This window comes from Anser anser (assembly GCF_964211835.1).
Source record: "Anser anser genome assembly, chromosome: 5".
Classification (NCBI taxonomy): domain Eukaryota; kingdom Metazoa; phylum Chordata; class Aves; order Anseriformes; family Anatidae; genus Anser; species Anser anser.
Window position 1 is genome coordinate 54,601,966 of NC_139725.1, and position 21,689 is coordinate 54,623,654.

General features: G+C 36.3%; 1 protein-coding gene across 2 annotated transcripts in view; it reads left to right on the plus strand.

Moving 5' to 3' along the window:
• WDR25 (WD repeat domain 25) overlaps positions 1-21,689 on the plus strand; it is a 64,970-nt gene that overhangs the window by 28,192 nt on the left and 15,089 nt on the right. For both annotated transcript variants that reach the window (XM_083840132.1, XM_083840131.1), the window contains exons 3-4: positions 6,172-6,319; positions 16,376-16,506. In XM_083840132.1, the coding sequence (XP_083696258.1) occupies positions 6,172-6,319; positions 16,376-16,506 (279 nt within the window). The remainder of the gene's footprint in view (positions 1-6,171; positions 6,320-16,375; positions 16,507-21,689) is intronic.

Here is a 21,689-nt window from a genome sequence, read left to right on the forward strand (position 1 = left end):
GCCAGCACATTATAGATAATCATAGAGCAGCAATGAAAGGGGCATACTCAATTCCTAATTCATCAGTCCTCATATGCTAGATTAGTTCTCACATTATTTTTTTTACTCTGCTTATGATGCTGTGTTCCCCCCCCCCCCCCCCCAGGAAATAATGCCTAGTTTGTCAGTGAGACAAAAGCCTCTTTTCTGTGTCCCAGTTGATAGTAAAGGAGAACCCTGCATGTTCTTCTGTCCCTGCTATTTAGTTGCTTATCAAATGCTTGCCCTCTCATGCTTTCTTTTGTGATTTACCAAGAGAATTTTTATTATCTTCAGCCCAAAGTACTTTATTTTCAGGGACTATTTTCCTGAAAGATTTCAGTCAGAAAACAGGATCTGGAAACATACCATCTGTAATAAATCTCTTCTGTTATACTGTTTAGTTGCTTATATGATTTGCGACTTTTATGACTTTTGATCTTGAGTGTGAGGAGGTCTGGTTATATTACCTAAAATGCTGGTTGCACCATTTTCACAATGTTCCTAAATGATACAGGAAAGCAAGCAACTTCCAATGCATTTATTTCCAAATATGATGAAGAACGTGAAAGAGCAATTGTAATAGAACATGCCTCAGAGAAAGTAAAAGGAAAATTGCTTTTTAAAAGAAATCACTACTATAATTTTGTCACTTGGCTGTTTGTACCTGCCATTTTGGCCCCGTATATTAATCCTAGCAGATAAACATGTAATCACCATGCTCTCTATAACAGAAAAGGAAAAGAAATGAAAGCAGTCCGCGGAAAAGAAATGGAAACACAATTTTATAAATAGCAAAGTAGAAAAGAGTAAGAGCTAATACTGAAATATGAACCAGCTTGACACATTAAAGCCAATTTTAATAAAATTGGAAAAAAAAATGCAATTAAAGTGTTCATGATACCTTAATGCCAGAAATGCATTGAAGAAAATCTTTGAAAATAACTAGCTAATTTCAAAGCTTTGAGTCTTGGCTGTTTCTCTCAAATATTCTTTCGAATATTGGAGAATTCATTTGTTAATAACTATAGATTTGAAGGAGATTATAGCTGTGTGCCTTTTTCCTTGTAGCAGTTGCATATATCACTGTTTTGGGGATTCTTGGCTAAGGGGAAGGATTGTCTGGTTTCTGTATATAATGTAAAACATTGCTTGAAAATGTGGCAATAAACAGTATTTTCAGAGTAGCAGGCTGAAATGTGTACTTTCAACTTTTTAGCTCAGCAATTAAAATTGCATCTGACATCACAACATAAAAAAGCAACTTCAGATTTGATGAGAATTTAATATTTTATCTAGAAACCATGCTGACCGTCAGTAAGAACTGAGTTTTGGAGGCAAGCATCAATAGTTAAAACAACTGATCTCTTGGTAAAAATAATTGAGTATAAATCTGTCCTTCCAGGCAGATGCATGATAACATCTAGTCCTATAATACTTAATACACATGTTTAAATGCCTATGAAGGAAGATGTATATCTCAGCCTGTGTATTTTAATGAGCTATCTCCCTCTACCTGAGTAATTTATTATGTACTGAATATGTGAGCCTTTATTCCGTATAGATCTATGTGTTTATTTTATAAAATTTATTTTAAAGGTTCATATTACTAGGTGTGCCTAGAATTCAGCAAACTTTGGTATTTAAAATACAACTTTCCAAGTAATTCTAAGATGCTTAAAACTTCTTAAAAACAATTTAAGATTAAAGCTGTAGTTCTGCAATAGTATTTTTTTAAATTAAAGAGTCATATGACTATCCTTTTTCTGAGCTTGTACGTAGATGTCATTTAGAAGGAGTTTGGGATCTTTTGGGAAAGAGTCTGTAATTCATGTTCCTTTTTGGCAGAGAAGGAGGGCTTGTCTTCAACTTCATTCACTCAGAAGAAGTTGTTTTTAGTAGCCCTTATTCCTAGGGGACTCTCTTGTACTCTAACTTGTACTAGGCCCTGAAATAAAATTGACATTGAACTCCAGTGTCTATATTGTAATCTAGTTCTATATTCCTCGCAGAATTGTCACACTCTACACTGGCTTATTGGTGTGTGGTTATTATTACAGTGGTAATTTAGAGAACGTGCTTCCAGGTTCAGGCTTCATATGCTGGATTCTCTCTGTTACCAGCTCTGTAACCAGCTTTGTTGGTTATGGTCATGTGGTCTTTCAGAACTTCATTCCAGGCTTATTGCTCCATCCTGTCAGAGCCAGTATATCAAAAAAGTCAAGAAAGTAAGTCTAGGAAAAAATGTACACACAAGTTATTCTTGAATCTTAGATTGTTGAAAGAAAAAACCTAAAATGCTCTTCATCCTGTTTATCTGTTAATCTGGCATTGGAGTGTTTGGCAAAGAGAACTGAACTTGCTTGCAAAAGACTCATCCCTTTGCAGTCCCCCTTCTTTTTTAATGATGGTGGCTGCCCATACAGAATATGCACCAGCTACAGAGCAAGCGTTCACCTGAAGCTTGTCATGGGGTATGTGGTATACTCCCTCTAGCCACATTTTTTTCCTTTTTGTGATAAAGCAGTAGAAATACCATATCACAGGAATGGAGAAGTACTTAAGAGACATGCTAAGAATGTAAATTTGATGGCTTCCTTGTGATGATCCTTTGATGGGATTTGAAACATCTTTCCTTTGTAATGAAATGCAGTAGATTCTCCGTTTATGGACACGATATGGTTAACATCTCTATCACTTCAAGGCACAGAAGAGTTTTTGTCACTTGGGACGGACATATGCTGTTACAGTTGAGCACTCATAGCTCCCGTGTTTTAGTAATCTCTTATTTGTACAGAAAGTGCATAGCTTGGTCTTTAATTGTCTTGTTTTCAGTGCTACAAACACTTTTGTTTCTTGATATTCAATGGCTCACCTTTTGAGGGAGGCCTTCCCATTGAGTCATGAGGTTCAGAAAGGACCTTCTTGCTTTCTAAACTCCTTCTCGGAGAGGAGCCTAGGTGCAGCTGGATCCAATCCTAGTCCCAGACTCGGTCAATGGTTTATAATATAAAGGATTATGTGTATAGCCACTTATTAGAGGTAACATTTGCCTGTTTCAGAGCCCTACCAAGAATTTTTGCTCAGGCAGTTTCATAACTTTGAAAAGATAGGTAATTTATTAAGGCAACAGATATTACAGATATTACATATGTTGATAAATTCACTTACTGCAAAGATTAAGCTTGAGTTAATTGTTCAGCGCTTTAGTTATCAGTATTTTCCCGGGTAACATCTGTTAGAGTTGGAGGTGAGTCTTAACAAAGAGACATCCCTACTTGGGAGAGAGAGAGGTCCAGGCCTGTTGACATGTCTGATAATTGGAGTTATCATCCTCAAAAATAGAGGTTTCTGAATACCAGATTTATACTTCTGGTGAGGTGGGACTAAGTCATTTATTGTGTGCTGATCGGCTCTCACCAGGGCTTGTTGCGTTGTTTGATCAAGAAGAAAAGAGGAGGAGGGGGTGTTCCTTACACAGACAGGTTGCTTTCCCAGCTTTACTTGAAATGTCAGGCTGTGAGGCCTCCCGTCTCATCCCAGACATCGCTTAATTGCTGTATTTGCTGGGCCTGTTGTTCAACTGCAGACCTCCAACATCTGTCGTGCTCTTTGACCAGATGAGCAAGATATGCCTGTTAATCAACGCACATTCCTGCTCAAGCCCAGTTTCAGCAATTCTCTGCTGATTTAGGTATTTTGACATCGACAAGCCTGGCAATATCCCACACCTTTATGTGACATTCTATGAGCATGGCTGTGTCCCTTATGTGACTGCTGAGGATCTAACTTTAAATGTCAAATATCACTTCTCGCAAATAGCAAGTAGAGCTTCCCTTTTCCTGTGGAAGATGGATATTGAAACTTAAAACACAGAAATTGTTCTGGGGATACAGTGCACACTGTCCTTGCAGCAGGGCACGTGCTACATTCATCAGACAAAAGACTTGAAAGGAAATCCTTGGAGGGAAATGTGGAGCTTTATAAGGTGCACTTTTTCCATTTATGCAGCTTTTTAAAAATCGAGCTGGAACTAAGAAGTGCTGTTGATCTTGCTTTACTTCATCCTTCTTGTAAAAATTGAGTTTTCATACTTAATCACTAAAACATGACAGAAAAATATCTGAAGCATGTACCACCTGTTTTTCCTTTCATCTTGATTCATTTGCTTTCTCAACCCCTCCAAGACACAATTAACCCTTTTTTAATACTGTGAAGCTTGAAATAATCATTAAAACTCATTAAAGGAGAAAAACTTGCTTTCAAAACCAGCTTAATATTAAATTTTCCTGATTTGTTTTCTTGTGCACAGGGTAGAATACTTAGGATACTGCCATCATGCTTACAGACTTAACTGACTATTCATGTAATTAATGGTAATTGGTTGCTTTGCATTGCAGAATTATGCTCTGTGCTAGAAGATCCTTTGATGAAATAATTCTCTGTAATGTAGTGTTGTCTTCTGAGTATGGATTATCTCATAATGATATTGTCAGCAAGTCCTTTTTGTCCAGTAAGAAGAAATTTTAATTCAAAATAAAAATACATTACCAGAAGTCTTGATTTCCGCTTTCCTGCTTATGTTCTCCTGTACTGTGAATTGTGCTGTTGCCACAAATACACACCTACTTACTTTTTTTTTCCTCATTTAGTGAATTGTTTTTGTTTTTAACATCTTTTAAAGCACAGACATACAGTCAATTGTATCTTAACACTGACTTCACTGCTCCATGTAGACATATGTAAAGGTTGAATTTGATTTCACTTAAAAAAAAAAATCTTTTTTTTTTGTTTGTAAATTGCCTAATCTGTTCCCAGCATTATATGAACAATCTTAAAATTTAGTTAATTAGAATAGGCAAAATTCAGAATAGCTTTCTAATCTCACAAGTAGTGTTATTTAAAATTTGCTAGTTTTTGAAGGATGAAAATGACTGATCACCAAGACAAGTACAGTGAACTGAAATGGTGACTTCAAAGCAATAAATTGCCTTGGGTTTTACTTTCTGACAGATATGGCAATAAACTTGTCATGAAGCACTATAAAAGCATTGATTTATTTGTACTACTAATATTAGAAGTAATATAATGGAAGATTTGCCAGTATGGTTGTAACATTTATGTATTTTATTAAACAATTCAAACAACAGGTATTATAGGGTATCACACAATTATAAGATATTTTATGACCTACATTTACTGAAATAGAATATTCATCAGGAAAGTAATGTGGTTACTTAGCTTACTTCTGACAAAGATGAGCATACTGAATCTTTATTTCGGTCATTTGTTGCTAAACTTCCATTTTTTCTTAAAACTATGACATAAAGAGCACTGCAAAAATGATGTGGTGTTGATTATTGCAAACCACATTTGGTAATTTAAATTAAAATTAAAGCTAGTACCTGTTTTCTAAAATATCCTAGTTGGAAACAATTGCCTTTCTCTTTAAAAATGCTTTAAAAAATATGATCTGAACTATTTATATGCTGCAAACATTAGTTGTTACATGCTTAAGTAGATAACTAGTAGAAGTGCATTTTCAGAAGTGCTGAGCATTGACCTAATTCAGTCCAAAAGAAACTGAAAAATGAGAGTATTCAGACCAGTCCTTTCCATGTAGCTATATGATGATATTCTTATCTGACTCCTCAGTGGAGTTAAGGTAAAATTCTACTTAAAATTACAAACTGCAAGACTGAGAGATATGATAATAGCCTATCTATAGGCAGATGTGGAAGCTGTAATCCGCTGGGATTCCTCTTTGTTGATAGAAAGGAAGCTCTGATAGAGGCAAAAATTTTGGAAGGAAGAGTGATTTAAAGAGAAAGTATATTTGATGCATCCCTGCACAGAAGCATGGCAGAAACATGAATGGAAAAGTTTAACATGAATTGCCGTTGAGAGGAAAGTAGTTATTTCAATAAATAATACAAGTCATGAAAATGTATTACTGATTTCTGCCTTGTTAATAAAATGCCCTAATTCTAATCAACCACGCAATTATTTCAGATATTTACAGCTTAGCAGATATGCATTCAGAATGCAAAGCTTTCTCAGCTAGACGATGATTAGCTCTAACTACTTATCAGTACATTGAAAAAATTATTCTCATTCTTTATGATTAAAGTTGTCCTTATCCTTCTTTTTAAGATATGGGATGCTGTAGACACAGGCTGTTGTCTGAAAACATTTTCCTGTCACTCCTGTGCTGTCCGAGCTGCTCAGTGGTCATCTTGTGGACGAAGGATCCTCAGTGGGGGCTTTGACTCCATGCTGCATTTAACAGATGTGGAGACAGGTAAAGGCTACATTCCAGTACATTTCAGCCCTACTTGTTACCTTTGTTGAATACCATTAACTTTGGATCTCATTAGCATTATTCTTCTTTTGAAACCACAGATACAATCTATAGATCAAAGTTAGAATTCTTGAAACGTCTCCACTAAAAATTACTCAGCAATTAAGGGTAGTTTGAGATACTTAAGAAGACTGAAATATCTTTAACCTGATGATTACATGCATTTTCTGTTTTCAGATACTGCATAAATGAACAGAATGAAACTTGCGTATTTTTTATGCTCTGTTATACTCATTCATTAAAGTGTTTGCAGAACCTCTTCAGGTTGACTTCAGTAACTGTTATACATATGGCTAACTTATAGAATTATAGAGTATAGAAACTTAAATTCTGATGTGAGTTCAACATTCCCATTCACAGTTCAAGGTCAACAACTCCACTCACAGTTCAAGGACTGTGTTCATAGAATCATAGAATGGCTTGGGTTGGAAGGGACCCTAAAAATCCTCCAATTCCAACCCCCTGCCATGGGCAGGGACACCTCCCACCAGATCACTTTGGCCAGAGCCCCATCCAGCCTGGCCTTGAACACCTCCAGGGATGGGGCACCCACAGCTTCTCTGGGCAGCCTGTGCCAGTGCCTCACCACCCTCTGAGTGAAAAATTTCCTCCTAACAGCTAATCTAAATCTCCCCTCTTTTAGTTTAAAACAATTCCCCCTTTTCCTATTATTATCTGCCCAAGTAAAAAGCTGCTTTCCATCTTTTTTATAAGTCCCCTTTAAGTATTGAAAGGCTGCAATGAGGTTTTCCTGGAGCTTTCTCTTCTCCAGGCTGAATGTCCCAACCTCTCTCAGCCTGTCTTCAAACGAGAGGTGCTTCAGTCCTCTGATCGTCCTTGTGGCCCTCCTCTGCACCTGCTCTAACAGGCCCACATTTTTCTTGTGCTGGTGGGCCCAGGGCTGGATGCAGGGCTCCACGTGGGGCCTCACAAGGGCAGAGCAGAGGGGGACAAAACCTCCCTTGCCCTGCTGCCCACTTCTCTGTTGATGCAGCTCAGGGTGCCGTTGGCCTTCTGGGCTGCAAGCACACACTGCTGGCTCATGTCAAGCTTTTCATCTACCAGACTCCTGAAGTCCTTCTCTGCAGGATTGTTCTTGATGAGTCCTCCCAGTCTGTGCTCGTGTCTGAGTGTGCCAGCACCCAGGTTCAGCACCTTGTACTTGGACTTGTTGAATCTCATTCGGTTCATAGAGGCCCACTTCTCAAGCTTATCCAGGTGTTCTCAGTCCCTGAGACTGAACCTGTGTTGTTTTGATGCAGTTGTGAATTTTGTTTGGGATTTGATTGTTGTGACCTCAGTGAGTGACATCCTGGATGTTCTATTTCTCCACGTGTCCTTCACAAGCCAAAGTAATTCTATCAGAATTACTTCTCTTCTTTATCTATGTTATCAGCATTCATCCAGTGGAGTTCTTTGGGGCCGTTCATAACAGGATACCTCTCTGTGTTTATAAATACAGGATGAGGCCTCAGATAGTTCAGCAGCAATCGAAGAGATGAAATTTTATTTTTTTCTACTTGATTTTTTAAATAGTTAATTCCTGCAAACATTATATATATATATAAATATATATGTACACGAAGACTGCAAAAGAAATCCTTAAGTAACTGTAAGAAGTTTTTGTCTAGGAGGATTTTCTCTTACATAATATTAAGTAAGTTGTATGCAAATATCCAGAGAGCAGAAATCCTATTCAGATAGACTGGGAAAGTGGCCAAGGAAATTTGTGAATATTGTTCACATCAATACAGGATTCTCTGCCATGCTCTAGGAATTTATTTTTCTTAAGATTTGTCATACCAGAAGTATTTAAATTCAATGATGGCTGGAAGGGAAATGTTGTAATTTGAGAATGTAAAACATGTGACACAGTTATGGAATATTGATGTTTTCAGAATATTCAGGCTTTGTAACAGTGAGAAGAACTTCATATATCTTGTGTAGTAGTGTTACATGAGGTTAATACACCCAGCCATTAATTTTATTAGACTTTTTATCTTTTTTATTTTCAGTCTTCATTGTAGCAATCTTCTCATTTCTAGTCTCACATAGAACTGAAACTTACTAATCTAAGTGGAGTTAATTTTTGACTCAAGTGGTTATAAATTCTAAACAGAAAGGCTATTCAAGGGATTTATAGTGGTAGAATACATTTTACGTGTCTGAGCCATTTGAAAGGAGTTGCTGGGGGAAAGTCTTGCTTTATAAAACTATGGAACAAATTCCAGAAGTAATAGCAATGATATATTTTAATTTTGAAAATTTCTCAGACATAACTATCCAGTAATGGAATAGTAGCCTTTGTTTGTAGTGCTTCATTTGAAAGAAGGTATTTCTAGTATTTGAGGCAGTGACAGCAATAACAAATTCTAGTTACCAAGTTTCAAAACAGAGAAGCTTGTAAATGGCTCTTTCCTTACTGACCTCTGAGCTATGTAGTATTTCTAACTGCTTAAGTAAACTGTATGTGTAAAGGCAAAAAGAATTCTCAGAATCCTTGAAAATACGAGGTATTCATTATTGACTTATTTTAAGGACACGAGCTTCCTTTTAGCTCCTGTGAACTGCATTTCGTATTTTGATTCAGATTTTTGATCTGACTTGCAGTGATATTCACCTGATTTGGAAAAGTATGATATGAGCAATAAGAATTTTACTGTGATTTCATACACATCCAGGCCATTTTATTTTGTGAAATTTGTGAAATTTGTGAAATCTGAATAGGATTTCTGCTCTCTGGATATTTGCATACAACTTACTTAATATTATGTAAGAGAAAATCCTCCTAGACAAAAACTTCTTACAGTTACTTAAGGATTTCTTTTGCAGTCTTCGTGTACATATATATTTATATATATATATAATGTTTGCAGGAATTAACTATTTTATTTTGTAAAGTTACTCTCTCTCTTTTTTTTTTTTTCTTCATAATTTCAGTCAATTCTTTCCAGAGAAACAGGGCAAGCAGTTTGCCTCTGGAATTCAAATCAATTTGATATAAAAAGACTCATTTCCATTTGAAAAACACTAAGGCAGCTATAATATTTTGATTTACATCAGTTCACTGAATCATTCATTCCTTCTCACTCTTCATCAGTGCTAAGATGATTTCTTCTTTGATTAACTTCAGATAGATGTTAGAACTGTTCCTTCACAGAGGACTTTTACATGCTTTTTTGGACTTTGGTCTTAATTACCTTCCATTGCTAGACTGAACTAACTAGCAATGTGTTTAAGTGCAATAAATGCATGCTGGTGGGATTTTATAAATAATTCTGTCTTTAAGGCTTTGTGCTCGTCTCTTGTGTACATTGTTGTGGTTCAACAGTTTTCTAGTCATTTGCTGAGGTTTAATCTTTCTCATCTTACTTTTCAGTATATTTTTTCTATATTACATCTGTGTTACAGAAATTGCTATGTCTCCTTCATCCAAAGAAACCTAACAATCTGAAGAAAATGACTTTTAAAAGTTTAAAAACAGTTGAAAATACAGCTTAGTATCTTATTATTATGCATAGAGAAGACAGTGCCAGACCCTTCCGAGCGATGCACAGTGAAAGGATGGGAGGCAAAGAACAAATGTAGGAACACAGAAAACTTTGGCTCAACTCAGGGTTCATCAAGCACTAAAATGGGCTCTCCAGAGAGGCCATGAAGCCTCTGTACTTGGAGATACTCAGCACTGCAGTGGACTGGTCCCTAAGTAACCTGCTGCAACTAGACCTGCTTTGAGTAAGGGATTAGACTAGATGATCCCCGGAGGTCCAGCCTGCGTAATTCCGTGATGCTATAATGAAGGACAGGGAAAGAAAAGAATTCAAATGATGAGATGCAAGGAGTTAACTTGCCCTGGTTTAGTGAATATGAAATTAGATGTTGTTGTCAAGTCTTCTAATCTCTGTTTTTATAGATCATCATTTATTATCATAAATGATTTTCCATTATCCTAACATCAGGTTGTCAAGGTAAGATTTTCCATACATACAGTTTTCTTGGAAACTGTTATACCTATTCTGCAGAGTATATGCATAAAATATTTAAGAAATTCACATGTTATTCATGTGAGTAGTTCTGTGGCTACAGTTAGCATGAGGCAAGTTCAGAGCTGCAATGTGGAGTTTTGTAAATATTAGTAGATCCAAAAATGCGATTTCCTTGTAAGGACTAATAATTTATATATTTTTTTATCATCCTATTTCATATATATTTTTCATTTTAAAATTAAAACCTTTTGAAAGGTTTCAGTATAATACTAATGATACTAATACAGCAGTCTATGAACCAGCGAGACTCCCCAGGTTTGTTCATCTTGCACTACACTCACATTCATTTTCTACTAGTGACAGTTCAGATAGTTTGTTGTTCATAGAGTAACAAGTAGTGCTGTATTCAGAGAGCACTGAGCATTTTATTTCAAGAAAATTTGCTTTGAAAACAATTCTAGATCAAGTCCATTTGATATTTACCATCTGTTACATCCAGATGTAACTGAGAATCTCTACCAACTTTAGAAGGGGAAATATATTTTAAAAATTTATTTATAACCGTTTTATTCTTGGAATATATTTTATTCATCAGTGGATTTTTCATTAGTCACAAATGAATTGGTACAACAACATAGGCAGAACATTGGCTGGATTAATATTATTTGCATATTATAGACACTTTTCATTCTTTAATATTATGACAGAGGGAATGTTCCAACAAATGTTGGCACTTTTCCTAAGTTGCCAAATGCTACAGTTGTATTTTAGTTCATAGACTGAGCTTGGTTTCAAATATAACATCCTCGGAACTATAATGGGGAATTTAAACTATTTTGAAAGATTTCACATTGCCATAGGCAGGAAATGAAGATGTTGACTTGGAAAGGATTTTCATGTATATATATATATATATATATATATAGTATGGTGACTTAAATATTTTTTTTTCTTTCATTTGTTTTATTTTAAATTATTTTGAGAGTTTGTTAATGGCACATTTTGTATCTCCAAGAGGATGGCCTACATTTGCTTTTCTATTTTCTTTTCTATTTTAATTTATTAGTCCTATAGATATAACATGATTATTGTTAATGTAATTCTGTTTGTTCAAATACAAATTTTAGTGCTCATACATAAACATAACCTTAGGAGAGCTGTGACTTTCTCCTCCTATTCCTAACTTGCTCTCCCAGTACTATGTAGCTAGTGCATGAATATTCACTAATGCATATATTTTATATGACACCTCAGAAAAAAAGACCAGTGGATTGATCATTTCATTTCATTTCATTTCATTTCATTTCATTTCATTTCATTCTTTTGAATGCACACGGTTATCTTTGTGAGGTCAAAAGAGTCCCCCCCCAAATCTAGCAGTTATATGTTGAACATAGTTTAATGGTTACCCTCCAGCTAGGATTTAACAGAATTTTAGTTTTTATATTCACTAGTATGAAGTCCTTGCAATAAAAAGAGACAAAGATTACTTTTGAAATGTTTTCAAGGGTCAAAGATAAAAGGATTTAATATTTTAAGCACCTGAAAATTGTGACTATGTAGGGGAAAAAATTAATAAATGCATGTAGTTGGTATAACTTAGATTCCTGGAGATAAAACCAAACAATCTGTAAGCATGGCAAGATAAAAGAGAAAAGTAACAACCAACATCAATTTGTTAAGTACAAATAACACCTGATCAATCTAATTTTCTTCTCACTGTTGCATATGAGAGAGGTATTGTGACTGTAATGAGGGTGATTTTTTTTTATTGTTTCATGTCTTTTTGTAAACGCAGTAGGGAAATCCAATCTACTCTGCAAGAATACTCTTATGTCCTTGTAAGTTTTAGGCTTCACTTTTCTTTACTGATTAGTGTAAGTAAGTGAATGTTTTGGATTATACGTGTAGGGGTGTGAACCTTAGGACCACTAAACACAGTTACAGAAGCATCCAGTGCTCATTAACTGTGCTGATGTTCTGTGAAAAATTCACAATGTTAAATAGCCTTTAAAATATTTGATTTCATAGCTGAGCAGTTTCACAGTAGGTTGCAGCATGAAATGAGCAGAAACATATGTTCAAGATCGCTTTAAAGACTTTTTTCATACTGTGTATGTTACTGGTGGGCCTTTAATGAGTGAAGAATTGAATTAAAGCACTTTAAGAATATAAAACACATTGCAAAGATGTAGTAGGTATTGTTATTGAAATTGTGAAAATTAAAGATTGAGAGAAACATTTGCTCTCTTCTTTGGAATAACAACTTCTCACAGAGGAAAATGATCTGTGACATGTTTTTTCCCTCAATTAGCCAAATCGATTTTCAGAAAATATAATTTTCTGCAGCCTGTGTGTTGGTTGAGTCTTTGTTATGCTACCTGTAGGAACTAAAATGCAATAAATACATACAGAATGCAGATATATACAAGCTTGTTGATTTACACCCATTGTTTTCTCTTATGGATATGGGAGTTTTCTACTAGAAGGACATCTTTTGCAATATATAAAATAAGGCTCCAAAACATTGAATATGTATTTAATGTTAACAAACTTACAACAATATGCGTAATTGCAACTACAGATTACTAGAAATGTGTAGCAGGATCTCCAGAAACCGTCAAAGGTAGACTTGCCAAGGTGTGGGGCTGGTTTCCATCACAACAGTTACATGTGTAGTTCAGTAGTAAAACACACTACATGAAATTTGTACAGAAAAAGGGGTAAGAGTTGAATTCACAGTTTTCAAATATTGAATTGTGTGAACTATATTCTGCCACATCATCTTCCAAAGTGATGTGTTCCATCTCTTGGAGGGATGTTTTTCCTGTTATTGAGGTTCTGAAAAATTACTGGGAGTAGAGATTTCATTACCATAGAGACTGTGCCTCAGCAGTTCATTCAGCCCTGGTGATCTAAGAACTAAAAGGAAAGAGTTTGAGGAATGTAGTCACATAAATGTTAGGAAAGTTTGTGTTGCAGGATTCAGGCATATTTGTGTGACAAGCAGTCCTGTGTATTGGGCATAAATTTCAGTTTCAACAATAGGAGAATTTCCTTTCTGTCCTGTTGTGATTCTCCCCTTTTGAGTACGCTCTCATTTGCTCCCATGCTTTTCTTTTCTACATTCCAGTCTTTTTCTCATTTTCTGTGTCATGACAGTAGAATGAAATTCACGTATGCACCTAATAGTGCCAGACTTTTCAGAATGCTGTTCACTGAGCTTCCAGAAAAAGAGATTTGATTAAATTTCACTTTGAGAGGAGAAAGAATGAGACTGAGAGGTGTAATTTAGACGATTAATTAGAGAGCCTGAGCTTTTAAAGTTAATATATCACAATTGATACTCAGACCAGTTGAAAAGGTAGCGTGGTTGACATTTGCATCAAACAGTAAGGTACAATCACAAAATCAGAAAAGGGGGGAGCTTAAAGAGCGTTGAGGAGAATAAGATGCTCATGTTGTTTGCATGAATTCTGTTTGTACAATTACACTGTAATGTGGAATTCATACAATTGCACTATAATGATCTCAGGACTATTAGTGACTGTCACTGAGAGCTTTAAGGTAAATAACCAAATGATGACAAGATGACAAGAAAAGGGCAAACACAGTAACTGCATCTATCTTTAAAATGGGTGAAAATGAAGTAGGGAATCAGAGAATTTAAGTTTCTGCAGAAAATGTTGGGCAAATGACCAAATTACTTGGAAGTAGCTGGGGATGAGATTGAAAGATGGACTAATTAATAACAAATTGTGTCAAATCAATCTTATTTCTTTCTATGGAAAGGCAACAGATCTTGTAGTCAGTAGATGAAATGCATCTTATATTTAGTGCAGATCCTTTTTGGTTGTGTCTTACTTGACTTTCTCATGCCTTAGGCTAGAGAAAATGCTACAGCATTTGTAAAGAGCAAAATAGTGAGACAAATGTATCCATTATAGACAGAAAATGCAGTTTTCATAAGTCTTGTGGAGGTAAAACCAGATCTTAGTAAAGTCAGGTAAGCAATTAATGTTTCTCAGAATGTGAGGTGGTGAGTTCTACTGGATCTCTTACGTCTATACCTAGCGCCGTTTGGACAATGCGCTTTCTGGAGAGTTGTGACTGCTTGTTCTGATGCTGTATGTCCTACTTGACGAGATTAGTACAGGTAGGCTGTTGTTTTTCTAATTTCTGGCTGCAGTACCATAAAAACTTATTGGTTATACTCCCAGAGTGTTTATTAAACTAGGTATTTGTAAGAGCCAAATTCCTTTGAAGCAAAGTGCTATTAAATCGACCTGGGAGCCTCTGTGTGCATATTCAGTGTTTTCTCAAGAGTTCTAGATGACAGAGTAAGATGCATGCACATGTGGCTTTTCTGTAGCCTTCAAATGGTGCACAGATGAGAGCAATATCTTGTTGCTCCTATTACTGATGATTTTAATATCTTCTTCATTCCCTGTGGAGTCTTTGTTTTTTCTGCCATAGCTGTCAGGATGCTGAAAGCTCCCATGACGAAAGATGGTCACTGTTGCACGACTTGTATGAAGGGTCTCTGCTTCCCTTGTGACTTTTTTCTCCTTTTGGGGAAGGAACTTTAGGGACTGAATTAAGTCTTCCCCTCAGTTGTGACAGAGAGGCTGTTTAGATATCGCATGGGTAATCAGTGGATAATCTATTAAAAAAAAAAAAAAGAAAAAATAACCTACAAAACCCTATGTTCATGTAGAACAACAGTTGCCTCTCCCCCCTTACATTCCCTGCAATCTATTTTTTCCTGCCAATGCTAGCTCAAAGTGTACATGCATAAAGTACAATCTTTCTCTTCTTTCCTTTACAATGAATAAATAAATTATTTGACAAGTCTTATTCTCTTGACTATGTAAGCTTATTTCAGCAGAAGGGGAAAATGGAACTGATGTTGAAACCAAATAAATTGGCTCCAAGTCATGAAGTAAGCAGGAAAAAATTCTATATGAATGCTTATCAGTATTGTCCACCTACTGGGAAGTATTTATACCTGTCACTATTTTTTTAAAGTATTTTCAGTAGTTTAAGACAACTCTCATTTGCTGAAAATCTAGATTAATTAATATTTTAAGAAACTTCTGTCATAGTATGTTTGTGTTGTTTTTTATTTTTTATTTCTGTAGTACTTCATTGTGGCTTAGGCAATAATTTTATTTAATGTAGATCTTTACATGTGATATGTAGAATATAAAGGACATTGAAATTATGAAACTAAGTAAATTTATTTATCTTGGTCCATGCTGCTATTTCAAAATAATATTTCAGTGAATGTATGTTAATGTCATGAATTTGTTAGCACAAAAGCAGTGGACTGTGGAAAAGTCCTATAAATTAACGTAGCTGAATTCTGTTGCCTTTGAAAGTGTAAAATGCAGTTGATACTAACTGCAGGATCCTGTGAAGATTAGTGTGCACAATTAAATGTTGGGAACAGAGTATCCATGGGAACAGCTATTGCCTTCATGTGATGGTGTACAAGTTATTTCCTTCTTTCAAGATGAAGGTTCGCTCCTCCCTTCACAGAAATATAAGTAAACCACCCAAGAACTGTAGTATAGTTTGGGATGTGGGATTTCTATACAGACAGTAGTCTTTTCTTCTAGTTGTTATTTTCATCCCACTGATAAAAGACTATGGCTTCTCTCAGGAAAACATTCAAATGTTAGATTTGAAGATTGAGCCCTGGCTGTCAACTGAACTGGGACCTTGGTGGTGCTCCTCTCCTTCGTGTGCAAAACCGCTCGTTGTCTCCTCTCAATAGGAAGCAATCGGTGGTGCAGAAGCCCATGAGCAGGATTGATTTCATGTGGGTGGAAATTAGTGAGTTCCATCTTGTGTTTTCAGGAAACCAGAGTAGTCCCAGGCACTTGAAATGTGTTAATAGAAACATATTCACTTTTGACCAGCTAGGTATTTTTGAAACTTGGTTGAAATTAATAACTATTTTCATTTACTGATCAAATTTTAATCTTCAATTCTCACTTTATTTTAGGGAAGCAGATATTTAGCAGCAAAAATGAATTTAGGATCAGCGCACTGAAGTTCCACCCTACAGATTCAAATATTTTTGTTTGTGGAGGGTTCAGCCCGGAAGTTAAAGCTTGGGATGTAAGGACTTGTAAGGTAATGGATTTTTTTTTTCTCTTGTAGGATGTTTCCTAGGTTGAATGTGCTATGTATTACTAAGCTGCTAGATGGTCTTTCAGTAAAATGTTATTCGTAAGCATTTTGCATTTGTCATTGATTGTATTGCCATATGTTGATACGAACCTTTATAATGTTTTTGAAGCACAAAGAGGAACATTGTACACACAACAAACATGATTTTTTTTGGCTTTATAAATACGGGTAATGTATAGTTGAATTAAATTAAGCCAATAGCTTGCTTCTTTTTTTCTTTTTTTCTTAATATTTATTTTTAAAAAAGGCAGTTGTGTAACTAGGAAGCTCTTTAAGCCGTTACACATAGGTCAGGGTGTGTGCACCTGTATCTCTTGCATAGAAACCTGGAGTAATTTTCTATGCATGAAAGGCCATGCAGAGGCATATATGGTCTTTGCCTTTACTTTATCCTGAACCACGCAGAACAGCATGCTCCCATCTGTCCTTCAGAGTTCAGGTAAGACCAGAACTGTACTGTTCACCAAAAATGGAAGCATAAGCCAGGCAGACATCCACGTGCACAGAACAGCTCAAAGAGCAGCAGTGACTGTAAAGTGAGTAGTTCTTTGTTTTCCTTTGATTTTCTATGTGGGTAGAGCCTGCTCGTCATAGTTAGCCATCTGTTTGCTCTTGAGGATGGCAGAAGGGATCTGAAGAAGGTAAGATTGCTTAACCGAACACTGTCTCTCACCTTGATGCACTAAACAGCATAATAGGTGAGGGATGCAGGTAGATATTTCAGGTATGAGAGCTCTAACATGAGCTATTATGGGAGTTGCTCTATTAAGGAAATACAGTGTTCTTGTGCAATCAGCAACTTGGTTCCTGTGCTGCAATTGTTCTTTTGGATTTATCTCTGGTGTTTGAGAAACAATTCAGACTGTGTGGTGTGACTTTTTATTAATAATTGTGTAGGTTCTATACCTTAGGCTTCCGTTACATGAATAAGTTATTAAAAGAACATTAGTATGTACATATCCAGAGTGCCAAGTCTGAGGCTACTCTGAAAATAAATTTAATGAGAGTTTCAGAGTTACACCATCAGTGGGAAAACCTTTGTAAAAAGTGTGATGGAATTTATTCCATGCATACTTGTATGACGAGCCGTTTTCCTTGATAAAGGATATGAAGAAATACTTGAAGCGCAGTTCCATGACAAAAGATAATTGTAGTTTTAGTTTGCAAAATAGTAAATACATATTATAAAGAATACCTACGTAACTTTAAAAAAGCTATGAGACTTTCCATAGTAATTCTTCTCTCCTTATTCCTGTCTTTCACTGGTATACAGTATTCTGGTATTGCCACTAAAGTGATTTTGGTGTGCTGTGTTTATCATAGGCAATTTACGGAACATTGGAGTATGTATCACACAAATGGAAAATAATGCCAGTTCAAAGGGTGTTCATTTCAAATGGTCAGAGGTCACCCTGTAAATGTAATGTAGGAAAAAATCATTATTTTTTTTCCTGTCAGGATGCTGGAAAAGAGAGACTAGAGGAAGTCTTCTTTACAGAACAGCAGTGTCAGTGGTTTCATAGTATGCAGATGAAATAGAGAGTACAATTTTTCTTTCCTGAGACTCTTATAACAGTAGATTTTAATTGTGGGGAGGGGTTGCAGTCTGTGATTGAAACCTTAGCTGTCCTTTTTAACATGGAGAAGCCATTGAATGTCATGTTAGGATGAATTTCCTTTAAAAAATATTTCAGGAACCAAACGGATATAATCTTTTTAAAGCTTAAAGATCGCTGACTGTAGTGTTAAATTTGAGATATTTTATCCTAGTCAAGTAGAAGATGGCAGATATGGGTGACAAAGTATTCCTTATGAAATTTTCTAACTTGGTGCAACAAACTTTCCGGTAAACGACATTGTAGTTATACACAAAGTCAAATGACAGAGTGGTTGTCTACAAAGCTAGAGACATCCTTTACTTCACCACCTGTTGTTTCTTTATGATGGATATTACATCTTTGACTGTCTGAAAATCCTGCAAAGATGATTTTTCTCTAGATTTGAAATCAGCTGTGACTGATGAACATGTTCCTGCCAAAAAATGGCAATACTTCCAGCTTGCATATGTCTAAGGTGCCCAGTCTCTACAGACGGAAAATGGTAACTGCCTGTTTCTACAGTACAAACAGTACAAATGGCCAACATGGTATGCTGCAAAAATGTGCCTGTCTGGAAGGTAGCTCCCTGGTGGAGACAGCTATGGAAGAATATGGTGAGAAATCTTTCACAGATGGTAGGGGACAGTCAAATAACGATAGTGGAGAAGGCACTTCACTTTCAAGGAAATAAATAGAAGAATCTTTTACAATGGATATTGACAGCCAAGGGTTATGCTTAAATAATACTTTTTACAGCAATTCTGATGCCAGAGATTGTGATGAAAAGATTTGAGCCTATGCTGAAAGACTATGCTAAATTGGCATTGGCTCAAGTAGAAGTAAAGGGCTAGGTAGCAGATGTAAATGCTTGTGCTGAATAAGTTGGTTCTGAGTCATCTCTTGAGTCTGATGCTCTCCTATGGTCAATATCTCTGCCAATTCTTGGTATTCTGGTTGTGTCTTTGAATGGTGTAGTGTTGTTGCCAAGACAAATGGCTTGAAAAATTATTTTCTTCTTGGGTCCTTTTTCCTCTTTGTGAAAGTTCAGTGTCAATACTTTCTCATGGTACCTTGCAAAGTATCAAGCAGTATTTTATTCCAAGCAATGAAGACACTAGTTGTGTTAATCACTTAAATAAAGCTGCTCCTTCCTGTTAGGCTTTAAATTCCAGTGCTTCAGCTCAGCCACAGCCCAGACTGTGCATTTATGTCTGTCAATCCTTTTTGTAGTTCAGGTTTGTGTAAACGTAAGCTCACAAAGCAGTTCTTTGTGAACAGGAGCAGGTACGGGACAGTGTGTACTTAACCCATGAAGAGGCTGCAGAGTAGCATGTCTACCAAGCTGTAATTGCTGTATGTTGCCAACCAGCTGATCTTGCTGTCCTCTAGAAGACATCCCCATCAGATATATGCATCTACTTGCTACAAGACTGCAGGTTGCTGATTGACAAGGGGCAGTTTGATTGCCTGGGAGTCTTCTCAGTGAAACTGTTCCTGGAAAGCAACAGGAGAGGAGAAATGCAATCGTGTCCCTCACTGAAGAACAGCATTGCTAGAACAGAGAGAAGGCAAGTGGAGAAGTGTATGACATGTTTTACATGAGAGATTATTGCAGTAAGAAGCAGACGGATGAGATGGAGATTACAGTGGAAGATGAAGAGATAGGGGCTGATGTGCAATGTGAGGTATTGACTTACTGAAGGCAAAGAAGGCAAAGTAGTAAACCCATACTGATAAACTGTAGACTTCAATATCATTTATATCTTCTGTAATTCTGAAAACAAACAAACAACAAGAAAAAACCTAACAGTAGCCTGGTTTGAGATGATGTTCTGATATATTTTAATTCTGGTAACTACTGTGTAAACTACATCTGGCAAAACTGTGGAGGAAAACTGCATTTTTCAGTACTTTACCACTGTCTAGTTATGAGAAATGAGATATGGCTGGAGTCACCTTTGTGTGGCTTGCGGAGGATGTGGAGGATGACATATAAGCTGCATGTACATCTGCATTCAGAGCCAGGAGTGAATGTCTTGGGTGACAGCATCTATAATTCATTTCCAGAGGACAAACACTGTTAAAGCCATTTATGTTCATACAGACTAGTAGAAGTGAAACATTAATATTTAACATTTTATTAATTTGACTATATGTTCACTCTCAAACAGCCCTCAGGTTTGCTGCTGATTAGGGAGTCCTTACGCTTTTTATGCTCTACTGCCCAACTGTGCTTTTTTTTTTCACCTCCTTACTTACTGATTTGGGTGTGATGCCTGTTTGAAATGGGTACAACGAGATAAGATATTTGTCTTTCCATGGGCCATCCCTTTTCTATGGGCCATCCCCTTTCCACATTTTAATGCTGTTGCCCAAGTAGAGGCTGTACTCAAAGTTGTTGCATTATGATTTTTTCTTTTTGACTGAGAGCATCGCTGTTGTCATATGCCTGGTTGCATGCTGTGAAGTCCTTTGATCCCATTTTATAATGTGATTTCTCAGAAATCTGTGGCCATGCTACTATGTACAACAAAATTAAGACTAGTAGAATAATGCATTTTTTTTTCTCAGTGGCTGACTGTACATTTCTGTTTATAATGCTTAAGCTCCTGCTTTAGAACCTTCTGTAAAGGACTGCTTGAACTCAGGAATGCAAACCTTGTTTGCCTCTAACTGCAGGACACTGCAGTGCTCAGAGTAAGCTTCTGTAAGCTGGTGCTAATGAAGAGATAAAGGAAACATCCCACCACACTACAAAGAAATATTTTACTTTCCAAGAGGACAAACAAGTGAATGAATGTTTATTCCCATAGGTAAAATAGGAAAGCTTTAAGCTTGGTAAAACAAAACAAAACAAAACCACCCATCCTGTTTCTTTTGTACAGAGCCTGTATTTGTTGTTCTTGGAAAGTTTTAAAAAGCCGTTACCTGCTTTGTTCACTAGGAAACAATTATATTCTTGCAGAACATCATTAGTCAGAAAACTAACCAATTAAGCAGTGCATTAGGAGTATTAATTTTAATAAATAATAGCAGTGTTTCATCACCTTAGAAAGTGGATGGTGTGGGTTTAGCTTGGTAACAGATATTGATGTATTTTTTGACATGTTACTTTGAAAACAATGAAGTTCTGTGTGTACTGTGCCTGACTAAAGCAGCAGTGTAGCCCACTCTCATACTATGAAATATTTCCAAAGGAGGGAGGGAGCTTCTCTTGCCCTTTGTTTTCCCCATTTAAGGTATCTGTAGCTCAGCAGAGGGTGTAGACTGTTAGGCATTGAATTTTGTATTGGCTCTAAAAATGTGGTTTGATTTGAAGAACTGGGTTTGTATGCATACTGAGTGAATGTCGAAGATCAGAACTGAGTAGAGAAAAGGGGAAAGACATCAAACTCTGATTTTGTTGGTTTTGGCTTCTTCTTGCAGAATGGTGAGTATCGCATATGCATCATTACTACAAAATAATGTAGTTATATTTCAAACTCTCAGCTGCAGAACAGTATGTTGGTTAGGCATGAATCATCACTC